Source organism: Tachypleus tridentatus, chromosome 12, assembly GCF_004210375.1.
Source record: "Tachypleus tridentatus isolate NWPU-2018 chromosome 12, ASM421037v1, whole genome shotgun sequence".
In the NCBI taxonomy this organism is placed as follows: Eukaryota; Metazoa; Arthropoda; class Merostomata; order Xiphosura; family Limulidae; genus Tachypleus; species Tachypleus tridentatus.
Window position 1 is genome coordinate 21100746 of NC_134836.1, and position 12834 is coordinate 21113579.

At 34.6% G+C, this 12834-nt stretch overlaps 1 protein-coding gene across 17 annotated transcripts in view; it reads left to right on the plus strand.

Moving 5' to 3' along the window:
- The window catches only part of LOC143235125 (uncharacterized), a 332951-nt gene that overhangs the window by 287663 nt on the left and 32454 nt on the right, over positions 1 to 12834 (plus strand). For all 17 annotated transcript variants that reach the window (XM_076472974.1, XM_076472961.1, XM_076472966.1 and 14 more), the window contains one exon: positions 10883 to 10942. In XM_076472974.1, coding sequence (XP_076329089.1) covers positions 10883 to 10942 — 60 coding nt within the window. The remainder of the gene's footprint in view (positions 1 to 10882; positions 10943 to 12834) is intronic.

The following is a 12834-nucleotide window of genomic DNA, read 5'->3' on the forward strand; positions in this document are numbered from 1 at the left end:
CTTACGCCAGGTTAACTTGACACATTATGCACGTTTTTTTTATTATGTTGTTATATTTCTTGAAAGACAATTATATAATCTCTCAAAAAACATGTTAGTAATTTAGTTCGTGTTTCAGTGTTCTTAAAGTTCTACTCATCTGTTGTTTTTCTTCGATGTTCATTTATTTAACTAGAATAATGACTTCGCGTAGGACGTTTTCAAGATTGAAAAAATGTACACATTCAAGACATCTTGTACACAATTAGTCGGAGCCATTTGTATCGGTTAAATTTCAAGGAATCCTCTTGTCCTTCCCTTACAGACTTGTAACTGTTTATAGGATACTTCAAAATTAAACATGTTACTATTTGAGATGTAAAACGTTCTAGAAAGCTCTTGAGTTTGTATTACGCAAGTGCTTTGAACACCGAAAAATCATAATTTCAAAGTGGAAGGATGGAAGAGCTATTTCGATTGAGTTGGCGTACTTTTTGTATCCATTGTGTAAGTAGGCGATTGACTTTAATTATAAATTGACTAGGGGGGGGGGGTGAGAAGCTACTCAACAGTACACATCTACCTTATTAGTGATTAAAGTATTTGAATATTGTATTTGTTCAACATTTTATCTTATCTTTACAAATAGGGCCGGATTAACATATGAACTAATGATCTCACAAGGCAACTAATTGCCTCGGACTTTCGTCCATATTGTAGGTTTCTGAAGAAACAATTGAAACAGGCAAGTTGTACTTTATAACAAAGCTCTCAAGGCTATCTCTTGCAATCCCTAATTTTGAACTACTGACCAAAAGAAAAACAATTGGTCAGCAACGACCCTGTTACTCACTATCCACGTTAAGGAATTAACTGTCTCTCTTATAACGTACTAAAAGCTTAGTGATATTTATTATCGCACCTATTTGAAAACGCAAATTAGCTCAGGAATCTGGAGTTTTAGCTAGGGCTACCTTGTACCCAGCAAACGGGATAGAAAAAGAAAATATTATGTCAGTATCACTAATCAAAACACATTAGTTTCGCATGTCTACTATTAGACAGAGGTAACATTTCATTATAGAATTTGTCTTAGTGAAACTTTCTGCAAGTGTTCAAAGTGGTAAATTTAATAATATTTTACTGTCGTTGAGTTCGCCTGTATTGTTCTAACTCTACTTTATAAAAATAATATTTGAAGAAATTTAAGTAAAGCAACTTAGCTACTTGGGAGTCGCTTAATATTTTTTTATTCTTGTTTTAAGGGTATATTTTGATAGTGTAAATGACAGAATTTAACTCGTATAGTGTTTCAAAATGGGAGGCTTCCATATCTCCTGTCTCCAGGGCTCCAAATTTTCTTAACTCGGTCCTGGTTTGAAGATATCATCTGATTTTGGAATAGTTAATCATAACGTTCAAACGCCACTAGATATTTTCTACATTGTTAATGCTGTTATTTTGTAATCAGGATAAATTAAAGATAAAATGTTGCTGTGAAGTAAAATTATTATTTCTAATATTAAAATATTAACGCACAGAATGAATTAAAAATGTATTACATTTTAAAGAGAGAGAAAGAAATTAAATAGTTTTTTTCATTTGACAGATAGAAGAGCATTAATTATATCGGGTGTACCAAAAGTTTACACATTTTTAATATGCTCCAAAATCTACAAAATCTGGGGATTATCAAATAATAAAAATGCATTCATTTAAAGGCTGACGTTGATAAATTTGTTCCCATAATTTTTCACACCATACTTTCAGCGTAGTCTCCACGTATACCGATACCAAACTACATTCGGACTGCTATCTTGTTCATTGTTTCAGTGAATGTTTGTAGGTGGGTGAGTGGGAAAGAAGGTTCAGAATCTTTCGGGGAATATTGACCTTGAGCTCATTAAAATTTTGAGGTTGTTTGGGGTTATCAAAAATTCTATCTTTCAGATAACTCCGTATAAAAAAGCCTAGAGGTGGCAAATCAAGTGGAGGCCATTACACGTCCTCATAAAGATAAATCAGTTGCTATTAACCAGGTTAACTATCGTCAAGTCATTGAGGAACTTGGTTGTGTAAACAGTCATGGAGAATAAATAGTGGTTCCAGCGGGACAAGACAACAACTCGTACACCGAGGGAAACTAAATGTTATTGCTTTTGTGAAAAATTGTCAGTTCGACATAAATGACAGAATATGAACACACACACCTCTACAAACATTCGAATGTTTACCAGTAAATGTGGAGCACACGGTGAATATGCGGTGTAAAAAGTGATTATGGGAACATACTTTCATCAGCAATCGTTAAATAAATACATTCGTTGTTTGGTAATCACCATTTTTTGTTGTGCCACATTAAAATGAATAAGTATATTTGGGACACCCTGTATATAATATACGGGCAAACCAAAAGTATGCAAAAAGAGGAAGTGTGCTCTATTTCAGGTTTTTGTCTTTTTTGTTTTGTTTTTTTGTCGCAATTCTCGGTCAAGACATCCTGAAACACCATTGGACAGCTTTCCGCTACTGTACGATAAAAAGTAATCGAGTTAATAAATTTTGGTTTATGGATGCTAACACACACACACATACAAGATCATTTTCATAGTAAGCTATTAATACGCCTTAGGGTGGTCTGTAGTAAATCACTGAGTACGATTCTGTTTCCGAATTGTCAGCATGTTGTTTGGGGTTTTAACCTGTTTTTGAAAGAACAGCATAAAACACCGTGTAAGAGGGTGGAGTTTACTTCTTTGCTATCTTAGAATACTAAATGTCAAACATTGGCTTGCAACTCTGGCGGCCACAAGGGGTGGGTTGGGAGTGCCCAAAATATTATTTGTAGGATATAATAGATGCTTACAAACTACAGTGCGACCCCCTACAGTTTGTTTATTCAATGTTACTATGACGTTGATTCTTTAAGACTATGTTTAGCATGATTGGAGCTTATTCTTTGTCTAAAAACTGCAGGTACATAAGAACGGTCGGTTTTTATGAAAAGCTAAAAGCAATTTATTATCTGTAGAGATAAAAGACACGTCAGTTACCAATTACGAGCTTTAGTTTCTAACCGTGTTGCATAAACAGGTATATTTCTTACTTTTGATGACGTACCTAAAGTTCAACTGATTCCTTAACCATATACGTACCGACATCTTTCGAACAAATCGTTTCACTGTAGTACAACGTTAAACAACTTTGTAACAACTTCTTAATGCAGTTCCGTATTTTTTTGTGCTAAAAAATTATGTAAGGAACATATACCCTTTAATAAATAATTTGATGCTTTTAGAGACAAAAATTATAATTTTGTTAGGCTTATGATCCACAAATTGCACTGTTACAATTTACATTAATTTGGGAAAGATGCTTAAACTTTAGATTTAATATTACCGCGAAACAAAATAATTTCTAAGCGAATGAGTTGAATAACAGAGGATGATAGTATTTTAATATTTATGAATTGAATGAGTAAAATAAGTATTCGATTCGTCAAAGCTTGTTTAGTAAATTTTGTGGTCTTCTATGATTTCGGTTGCCCATACTTGTGTGATATTCAGGTCCAATGATATGTATTCTAGCATATAAGTTTAGAAATATTTGCAAAATGCAACTACCAAAAAGCTTGTGTATACGTACACCAAAGGAAATGCAAACAATTGATCCAAAACCATACCTAAACTGGCTGGTCTCTGGATGGTCAGGTGAGGACCAAAGAGAAGAACAAACTAAACCGACTGCATTACAGGACAGGTACTTACAACCTAAATTCAAATTAAATGTTAAAAAAAAGAGACATACCATATTCCAAGACTGCATACTTAGCCGACTATTCAAAGTAGCTTTTATAGGGGAGAAAATCTCCTAGCTCGTACCAACAAGTATCTGTGCTATCCCTTGAGGTAAGCTTGTCCATTCACAAAGTAGGAGGGTCGGATGCATGACTAAATTAATACGACTTTCTAGCTGTTTACATGTGTAATATTTATCTGACTGAAGGGATTAGTACATGTTTACGACTTTTAGACATTCGATTAACTACAATTTGACATCATACTGCTCATGAAAGTATATGTAAAAATAACACGAATATGTCACTTTTAAGATGACCCCGCACTGAAAATCCTAAGTTTTCTGTTTGAACATATCTCTATGATCTGAGGGTATGGCAAGGAAAATGATTGATTTCACCATTATTTGGGTCACTTCTTTATAGAGAGTTTTTTGACAGGTGATAAAATGCTGGACCCATTGTCAATGGAATATAAATATGTCTGAGGACTGGCTTGGCCTGGTGGTTCGAGCACTTAACTCGTAATCTGAGGGTCGTGGGTCCGAATCCCCATCCTACCAAATATGCTCACTCTTTCAGCAGTGGGCTCGTTATAATGTTATCATAAATCCTACTATTCGTTGGTAAAGAGTTGGCAGTCGGTGGTAATGACTAGCTGCTTTCTCTCTAGTCTTACCCTACTAAATTAGGAACGGCTAGCCCAGATAGACCCCCTGTAGCTTTACGTGAAATTCATAACAAACAAACAAACAAACAATTTAATAAATACGTCGGTCATTTGAAGGTTAAAGTGGAGCACTGCCTGATTTGTAGTTATAATAAGCGTATCGTGATTTTAAATTATGCGGTTACGTATTTCTGATTGCATATGTGAAACGCAAGTTACTCTCAAACTATCATAATAATAATAATTAAACGCAGCTCTGGTGATTCAGATTCCTTTTTTTTTTCTTCTTCTTCTTCTTTGAAATAAGTGATTTTGTTTTGATAATCGTCTAAGTCCATGTGTAGCAGTTTCTGGAAAACTAATAAACCTGAACCTTCTTTCTTTTCTATTGGGAAATTATTCATTGGACTGACATTCGTTAGGAGTATGCTTTATATAGCAACTGAATAAACGATTCTCAAATCATAAAATTATTATATAGTTGTTAGGCACCTGAACTCCATTGTTTCGAGGATAAAAGAGACTGAAAATCCAGATTAAAAACTAACAGCTGTCTGACTCGAGCTTTGTCTTTCAGAAAGTATTAAGGCCGGTGTCTCAAGAGTTGAAGTGGTCACAAGTGTTCTTAAGAGGAAAGTCCACTTTTTGTGTTTGAACAGCTTCTACATTAATGAAAGCGAATGTTTGTTCTTTACCCTAAATGACAACAACTTCAAAGAGTCGTAAGGGGATGACTCTCAGAAAAGAAAGATTCAGGCCGTTACAATAGTTTCAAATGGGAGTTCCCCTTTGTTGTGGGCGGGGCATCTATTTCTCGGAAGAAATTCGTTAAGAACACCATTAATACGCACTTTATGCACATCAGACAGTTGCGATGGGGGGGAGGAGAGATTGGGGATTATGTGTTACTCCTTATGAACTGCTCTTTATTTGATTTTGTTTAAATATTTATTAATTTATATTTCGGAATTAAATGGTCATTAAATGTGATGTAAGTTGTTTTATTACAACTTGTGTAACTTTATTTCTGGAACTCAACTTGTATATTTATAATGCGCATGGTAAATGTTTTATCGTAATCTATTCGATATAATTTGTGAACACATCCCTTTTAAAGTTTTATCCAATAGCAAAATTAATAGGTGATGAAAAACACAATCAGTGAAACACTGTTTCTGCATAATTAAGATTTCAAAAACTGCTGGAACGGGTGTGGCCTCGAAGCTAGCGTGCTGGGTTGCGGATCACAAGGACCAAAGTCATGAGTGGTAATGTTGCTTAATGCTCCACGCTTTTAGCTATGGGCGTGTTAGAAAAGTGACAATTAACCTTGTTATTGTGCTTAAGGGACAGACTACTGCTTTCCATCTAGCCAGTAGTTCAAAATTAGAAACTGTCTTACTTGAACAGTAGGAGAAGTCTTTGATCTAGCCCTTTAGCACGTGCGTGCTGTTAAAATTGAAAGTTCTAATTTCAGCAAGTACTATTTCAGTATTCTTGGAATAAAATTCGAACCTTATCACGAAGTGAATGATAAAGAATAATGTCGAGATGGTTATTTCAAAATTATTTCATGATAACATTATAAGTTAATGTACTTAGAAAAGCAAATATTAAAATGAGTCCAAATACTCTAATAAAAACAGCGAAATAGGAAGAATTCAGTTCCGAATAGAAAACTCCGAAGTAAAGAGAAATTTAAATTAACGAGCTGCGTATTTAAATATCAACATGAGGGCGTCAATATGCGAAGAAAGTTTATGTTAAGGAAGTTACATTAAAGCGAAAGAATGTTTATATGAACTAAACACATCAGAATTTTAAAAAGTGCGCAGTAATATATTAAAGAGGCAGAAACTTTCTTCAATACTACATGTTTCTGCTATCGTCAGGAGTAAAACAACCCACTTGGCATTATTCTTTATTACTTAGTGCGTAAAAAGAACCGGGTTTTATTTCAATAGTATAGAAATAGTCGTTGTTAGAATTGGAACTTTTAACTTCAAGCTTATTTTATCATGTTGATGCTTTGTTTGAAAGTTGTTTGTACAAAGGTTGAAAACGTTGCATTGTAACAAAAGCCCCATCTTTACGTCTTTCATGTACTAAGAATGTCATTCTTCTCTGAAAGCCTTCCATAATCCATTTAATATACAAGGACAATGGCTTCTCAGCGCCTGCCTCAACTGACTGATCACACAAAAATCTATAGGGCTACGTTTGGTCACCGGTATGTCTCCGTGTGGTATGAATGCCTATTTTATTTTCCAGCAGCTTGATGTATATATATCTAACTGTTGAACGAGAGGTATGGCTGGGAACCTTATCATTATGAACCTATGTCCTGTTGGCTTCCTTTCCAGACTGAGATTATTCTTGATCATATTGCGTACTGTTGCCTTTGGTATGTACGTAGGCACCAGGAGGTAGGGGCAAGAGGGAGCTTTGCCGCCATTACATTGCACGTATTATGATGTAAAATGGATACCGTACTCAAACTAAATACGTTTAGTCATTTTTATTGAAGCTGCACATTTGTGTTTAAGCACATAACACACATTTGTTTAGTCTGGTGGCTTAAACTGTAAAAGCTGATCCTCTCCGTACGTCTTTTGTCCATCCTTTCTGAAAATATATTTGTGGGTGCCCATGGGTATGTGGATGTATTTTGCCACTGACCTTTGTATTCGTGAATTCTTACCTTAGACAAGGCATAACTCTTTACCTACCATGACTAGAATACGATGTTTTTCATGTCATGTTCTGGATGGTCCTGATCTCCTAGTTAATCCAAATCCCTTTGTTTTCTAATGTCATTAAGTAGTAGGGATATCCCCGTCTTGGATATTCTATATCCCCAGTCTGAATACGCATATTTATAACCCAAATACACAAATAATTTGTGTCGGAAAAGCAACTAATTTTCGGTAACATCGCACTACCCAAGCAATGCCAAACGATATAAAAATATAGTTCTAACCTATTCCATTCTTCCAAAAATTTATATCGACTATAGTTGTCGTGTTATTTATTGATTTCCATGCTCAAAATCGTTTTAATATAACGTAATCCACTTTGATCGGTAATCATATCGAAAATTCAGAATGAAGATGTAAAGTAGGTTATATAGCTTGTAATAGTCATACCTAAAGTTTAAGACAAAAGTATGAAAATAGTTCGTAAAGAAAAGATTTGTAAAAATTGTATCTGAGGAAGCAGGATGTACAGCTACAATCTGATTATCAGTGGATTAATATCGTCTGTTTGATATCTGAAAACACAAAAGTTCTTTCGCTAGTCGACGATTTCTTAAAAACGTTTTGTAAACTTTTGAGATAAAAGCGAGCAAATCGTAGGACCTCTGAACTTTACATTGCTACAATAAATTAATGTTTATCCAAAAGCAAATCATGTTTATTTTCATTATGATACAAATGCCATTGCCCAACTCAGAACATGCTATTTTATATATATTTAAAAAACAGTTACTTTCGTATTTGTATTTAACAGTTTGACATTTAAACAATTTTATTTAACAGTTTTTCTTTTGTTATTGTTTTCTAATTTTTGTTAGTTTGAATTAATTTAAACATTAACATCGTGGACAGTTGTTATGAGTTCATTACGTTTATCGTTTATTGATTAGAGTTCGTTCAACCTAGTTATATGGTGCTAAACTTTATAGTGCTGGAGGCTGCCAACATCTGTGAGACGTCGTATGTCGTCACCAGCGGGGTCGAGTATCTCGTACTGGAAAACTAATTTCCATTTTTGCGAGTCCATTTTAAATAGGGAAAATAATATATGTATCATCAATTATTTTAAACAACTTACATTAGTAATAAATTGAATCAGCAAGAGGGGAAAAAAACAACTGAATCCCATGTACACACACACACACACACACGACACTTTGTCTCCGTCAACTTTAGTTTTAGCAAATAGTATAAATAACTTTGACTTTTGTAATGTTTTGAATTTTCAAACTCGAATAACTTGTAGCAACTTTCGTTGTATATTTTGTAAGTAATAAGCCTTTTAAAAAATGTGTCCGTTTTATTTACACAGTGTATGTAAAATGTATTAACATTATACTCGTATATTTTAATACGCGTACGTGACGTATGACAAAAACATTTCGCCATTTTAATACTCTGACAAATGCTCTTGAGCAGGGGCAGTTACCCGGTGTCTGACGCCAACTCCTGGGGGAAAGTGACAGAATATATACTGGACGGTTTGAGAGAAATCTGCCCTAGAACACGGGAGGCATCATAAAGAGTCAGAGTGTTCTCTAATGCTCCGAGAGTTTGATAATGAAAGACAACTTATTCCATGTGTAAACCAAACTCCAAGAATGAATAATTTTTTTAAATACATACTTTTAGTTTTCGAAGTGTCTGGACTCGGATGTAATTTTAGGTATCTTCTACCATTTTGTAAGCAAGACGTGAAATTTATAACTATGCGCAGCCATTAATAATTTCATTTCATCACTTTCTCATATCATAATACGATAATGAAGTCATTGTATCAGAGCTCATTTACACTCCTGATATGTGTTTTTTCCATCAGAAATTTTACAGTTGCAGTACGTAGATACTACATAATTTATGCTTCTAAAACGTTTTGGTCCGTCATGGCAAGGTGGTTAGGGTGCTCGTTTCATAATCTGAGGGTCGTGTGTTCGAATCCCCGTCACACCAAACATGCTTGTCCTTTCAGCCATGGATCCGTTATAACGTGACGATCAATCCCACTATTTGTTGGTAAAAGACTATTCCAAGAATTGGTGGTAGGTGCTAATAACTAGCTGCCTTTTTTCTAGTCTTGTACTACTAAATTAGGGTCGACTGACGCAGATAGCCCTCATGTAGCTTGGCGCGAAATTAAAAAAATCAAACTTTCAATTTATATTAGGGTTAGAATTTTTAGGATGTTTCTTGCTCTTTGATGTAGAATATAGTTTTCTGTAGAAGTAAAATTTAAAACTAATATTAAATTTAATACATTAAATGTACTAAATTCAGACAGTAGGAATTTTAATCACATTTATACTGTGAAATTGGTTTCCCGCTGGTACAGCGGTAAGTTTACAACCCTAAAATCAGGGGTTCGATTTCCCTCTGTGGACTCAGCAGATAGTTCGATGTGACTTTACTACAAGAAACAGACACTGAAACTGGGCTGTTTTGAACAAGAAGTGACGCAACTGCTGCGTAATCTCTTCGAAATTTTGTGATTCGACTTCCATGCCTCCTCACTTCAGATTCACTTCTCTTTCTTGCCTTACAACAATTTTCTCGATGAATAAACGCTATTGAAGATCTTCGCAAAGATTTTGTTCATTTTTAGCAAATTGTGTGTGTTTTCAAGAGTATAAATGGAGAACAGTCCCCTTAAAATAACCATAAAAGCTTTTAAGATAAGACATTTAGAAACAAAATAAGAAGGATCCAGGCCTGTATTGATGCCAACGGGGATTACTTTCAACGTTGCTTATAATTGTCATTCATATTTACCTCCTGTATTCTATATTGAAACATGTCTGTTAATAAATATATAAGTGCACAGTGACTTTTCGAACACCCTGTAGTATTAAACTAAATGTTAATTTTTAACGTCGTGGTTAACTTTGTGTTTATTTTTGCTCTTAATCAGTGTTTGTATTGTGTCAATGTAACTTGTAAGTTTGTTATTAGAAACGAGCTAAAGCGACTCTTCTGGTTATTTTTTATCTGGAATTGTATTGATTTCAAACCATTTGAATTATCTTTTTATATTCCTTCGACGTTTGTACTATCTGTTTAACTTGTAAGATATATACAAATCTGTCTTGCGTTCTTCGGCTTTTCTCTCGTATGAACAGTATTTACTTAAAGCTGCAGTTACTACGAATAATATTCATTAACAGAAAATCGCAAAATTATCAGAAATAATGTCCAGTAAGAAAACAGTTATTATTGGGAATAATGTTACACATTATCGCAATATTTGTGTTTGATACTCGTATCGTCTATTAATTGATACAAAATTAATATGAAAAAAACGGAAGTGTATTGTTCCATGTCAACAATAAAATATCTGCTATATCCAATGCCGACGAAGCATTTCGCACAATACCAAGGCTGTTCGGGCTGGCTTAGATATGATATCCATAGTAGCGCTATTTGTATTAGTAAATCGTTTTGCAACAATTGTTGCAGTATGAACTACATTGTGTGAGGTTTGTTGGGTTTTTTTCAGGAATATTTTTTGTGTCGCAGCAAATTAGAACTATTGGTAAGGTTTGTAACTATATTTTTCCCTTTTTTTAATATGATTTTCTGTCTCACAACTTAAAACACTGTAAAATATTAGGTTTCTGTTACCTAGGATTTTAAAACTGTTTTTCTTGCATGAATGTAAGTAAATAAATGTCTTTCTTCACATTTCAGGGTTTTGGAAGTGGCGACTTCTTTGGACGTGGAGATATAGATATTGATGAATTCGAAGACGTAAGTTTCTCGATATTTACAACGTGATTAGTAACTTAGTCCTGGCACGCCAAAATTATATGTTTAAAAGAATTCTAGTTTAATTACACTTGCAGTCATGACAGTCATCAATGATGGTATTATTCTAAAATGAGTTAATGCGTCATTAAATGTACATAAATATACTTTTGAGATTAAGGTAAATAAATCCTGGAGTAAAAGCCATGAATATGTTGAATGATAGAGGTTGTCATGAGACATGTATATAAAGTGCGATGAAAATTATAAATATTGGAAAAAAAAGGAAAGAGAATATTAAATGCTAAAAATGTTATCACCTGGTAAATGTAGAAGAAAGAGTAAATTAGTATTAGTTATTCATATATATATATTTAATTTTAAGTCAGGATTATAAATCATAAAGTTCGTGTTCTGTTTCTGGAAAACTAGCTCCGAAATTTAGGACCATGGGTGTGACGGTCAAATCCTACTGTTTGGTCTCACATGAACAACGATGAGTTGTGTTTGATAAACTCTTTTGTTTATTGATCATTCTTTGTATAACCTTTCGCAAAGTTTTTAAACAAACAAGAAACAAGTAGTAACTGAGCTTACTAAAGAATAACTCAAACACAATTGATTTTTTTAATGTAAGCATTATCCTGTTTTAATTTGTTGTACTTCTGATCGCATATTGTGTTTGGTCAGATTTTGGCTTTGAATAAAAGAAAAGTCGTGTATAACACTGTTGGCAAAACGATAATTTACTTGGAAATGAAAATAATGTTGCTACATTTGTGCATCACTATGTAGCGCTTGAGACGTAATAGCAGAAATTAAATTTATTCCATTTCCTGCTATAAGCCTCAGTGATCGCCACAGATAAGTAACAAAGTCGTGATCATTCAAGTGATACGTGTAATCGTTAAAAGATTTGAATAAAACTTGTTTGCATGACCATAAGAAATCCGTCAAAACGTTTTGTCGAGCTCGAAATTGATAATGAAGACGAATCACATTTTATAATTCTCCTTTTTATTTTCTGATGCATCAGTATTCCACAGTCATACTAGATTTATAATTATTTTTTTTACGATTACTGTTGCATAAAATCTTAAAATTATTATATACTCTTCAAAAAAAGAAAGGCAAAAGGAATATTTTTGTTATTTTAAAGAGAAATATATGTAATAACGTTACAAGCTAAGAGTATGTGATGTTACACGTGTTAAGGCACTGATTGTCAGACCAAAATGACAATAAAAGTTGTGCACTTTGAAAACGGAAGAAAACATCGGATTTTTCGCCAAAACGCATGCGTGTCCAATAAATTTGTTTGAGAGATCTGCATGTTCTGCAAGTGCAACATGTGCAAAATCCCTATAAAAGTGACGGGTTCTCGGTTTCCATAGCTCAGTGTTAAGCCACCGACACGCAATAAAGTTACTCCAAGACTGACTGAAGCACAACGCAACAACGCCATTGGTCGCTTGGAAGCAGGCGAATCTCGATCAGATGTTGCCAGAGCTGTGAATGTCCACCCAAGCACCATCGCAAGGCTATGGAATCGTCACCAACAACATGGATCAACTCGTGACCGTCCACGATCTGGCAGACCTGATGTGACCACGCCCGCACAAGATCGTTACATCCGGTTACGTCACCTTCGGGATAGGACCACCACTGCGATGTCTACTGCCTCAACCATACCAGGGCTGCGTAGGATTTCCGATCAGACCGTACGCAACCGTCGACGAGATTCTTAGGCCCCATGTGCAACCCATCATGGAGAACGTCAACGACGTTTTTCAACATGACAACGCCCGTCCTCACACAGCCCGACTCACCACTGTCTTCTTGAGACACCACAACATCAACGTTCTTCCCTGGCCCTCCAGATCACCAGATTGAAA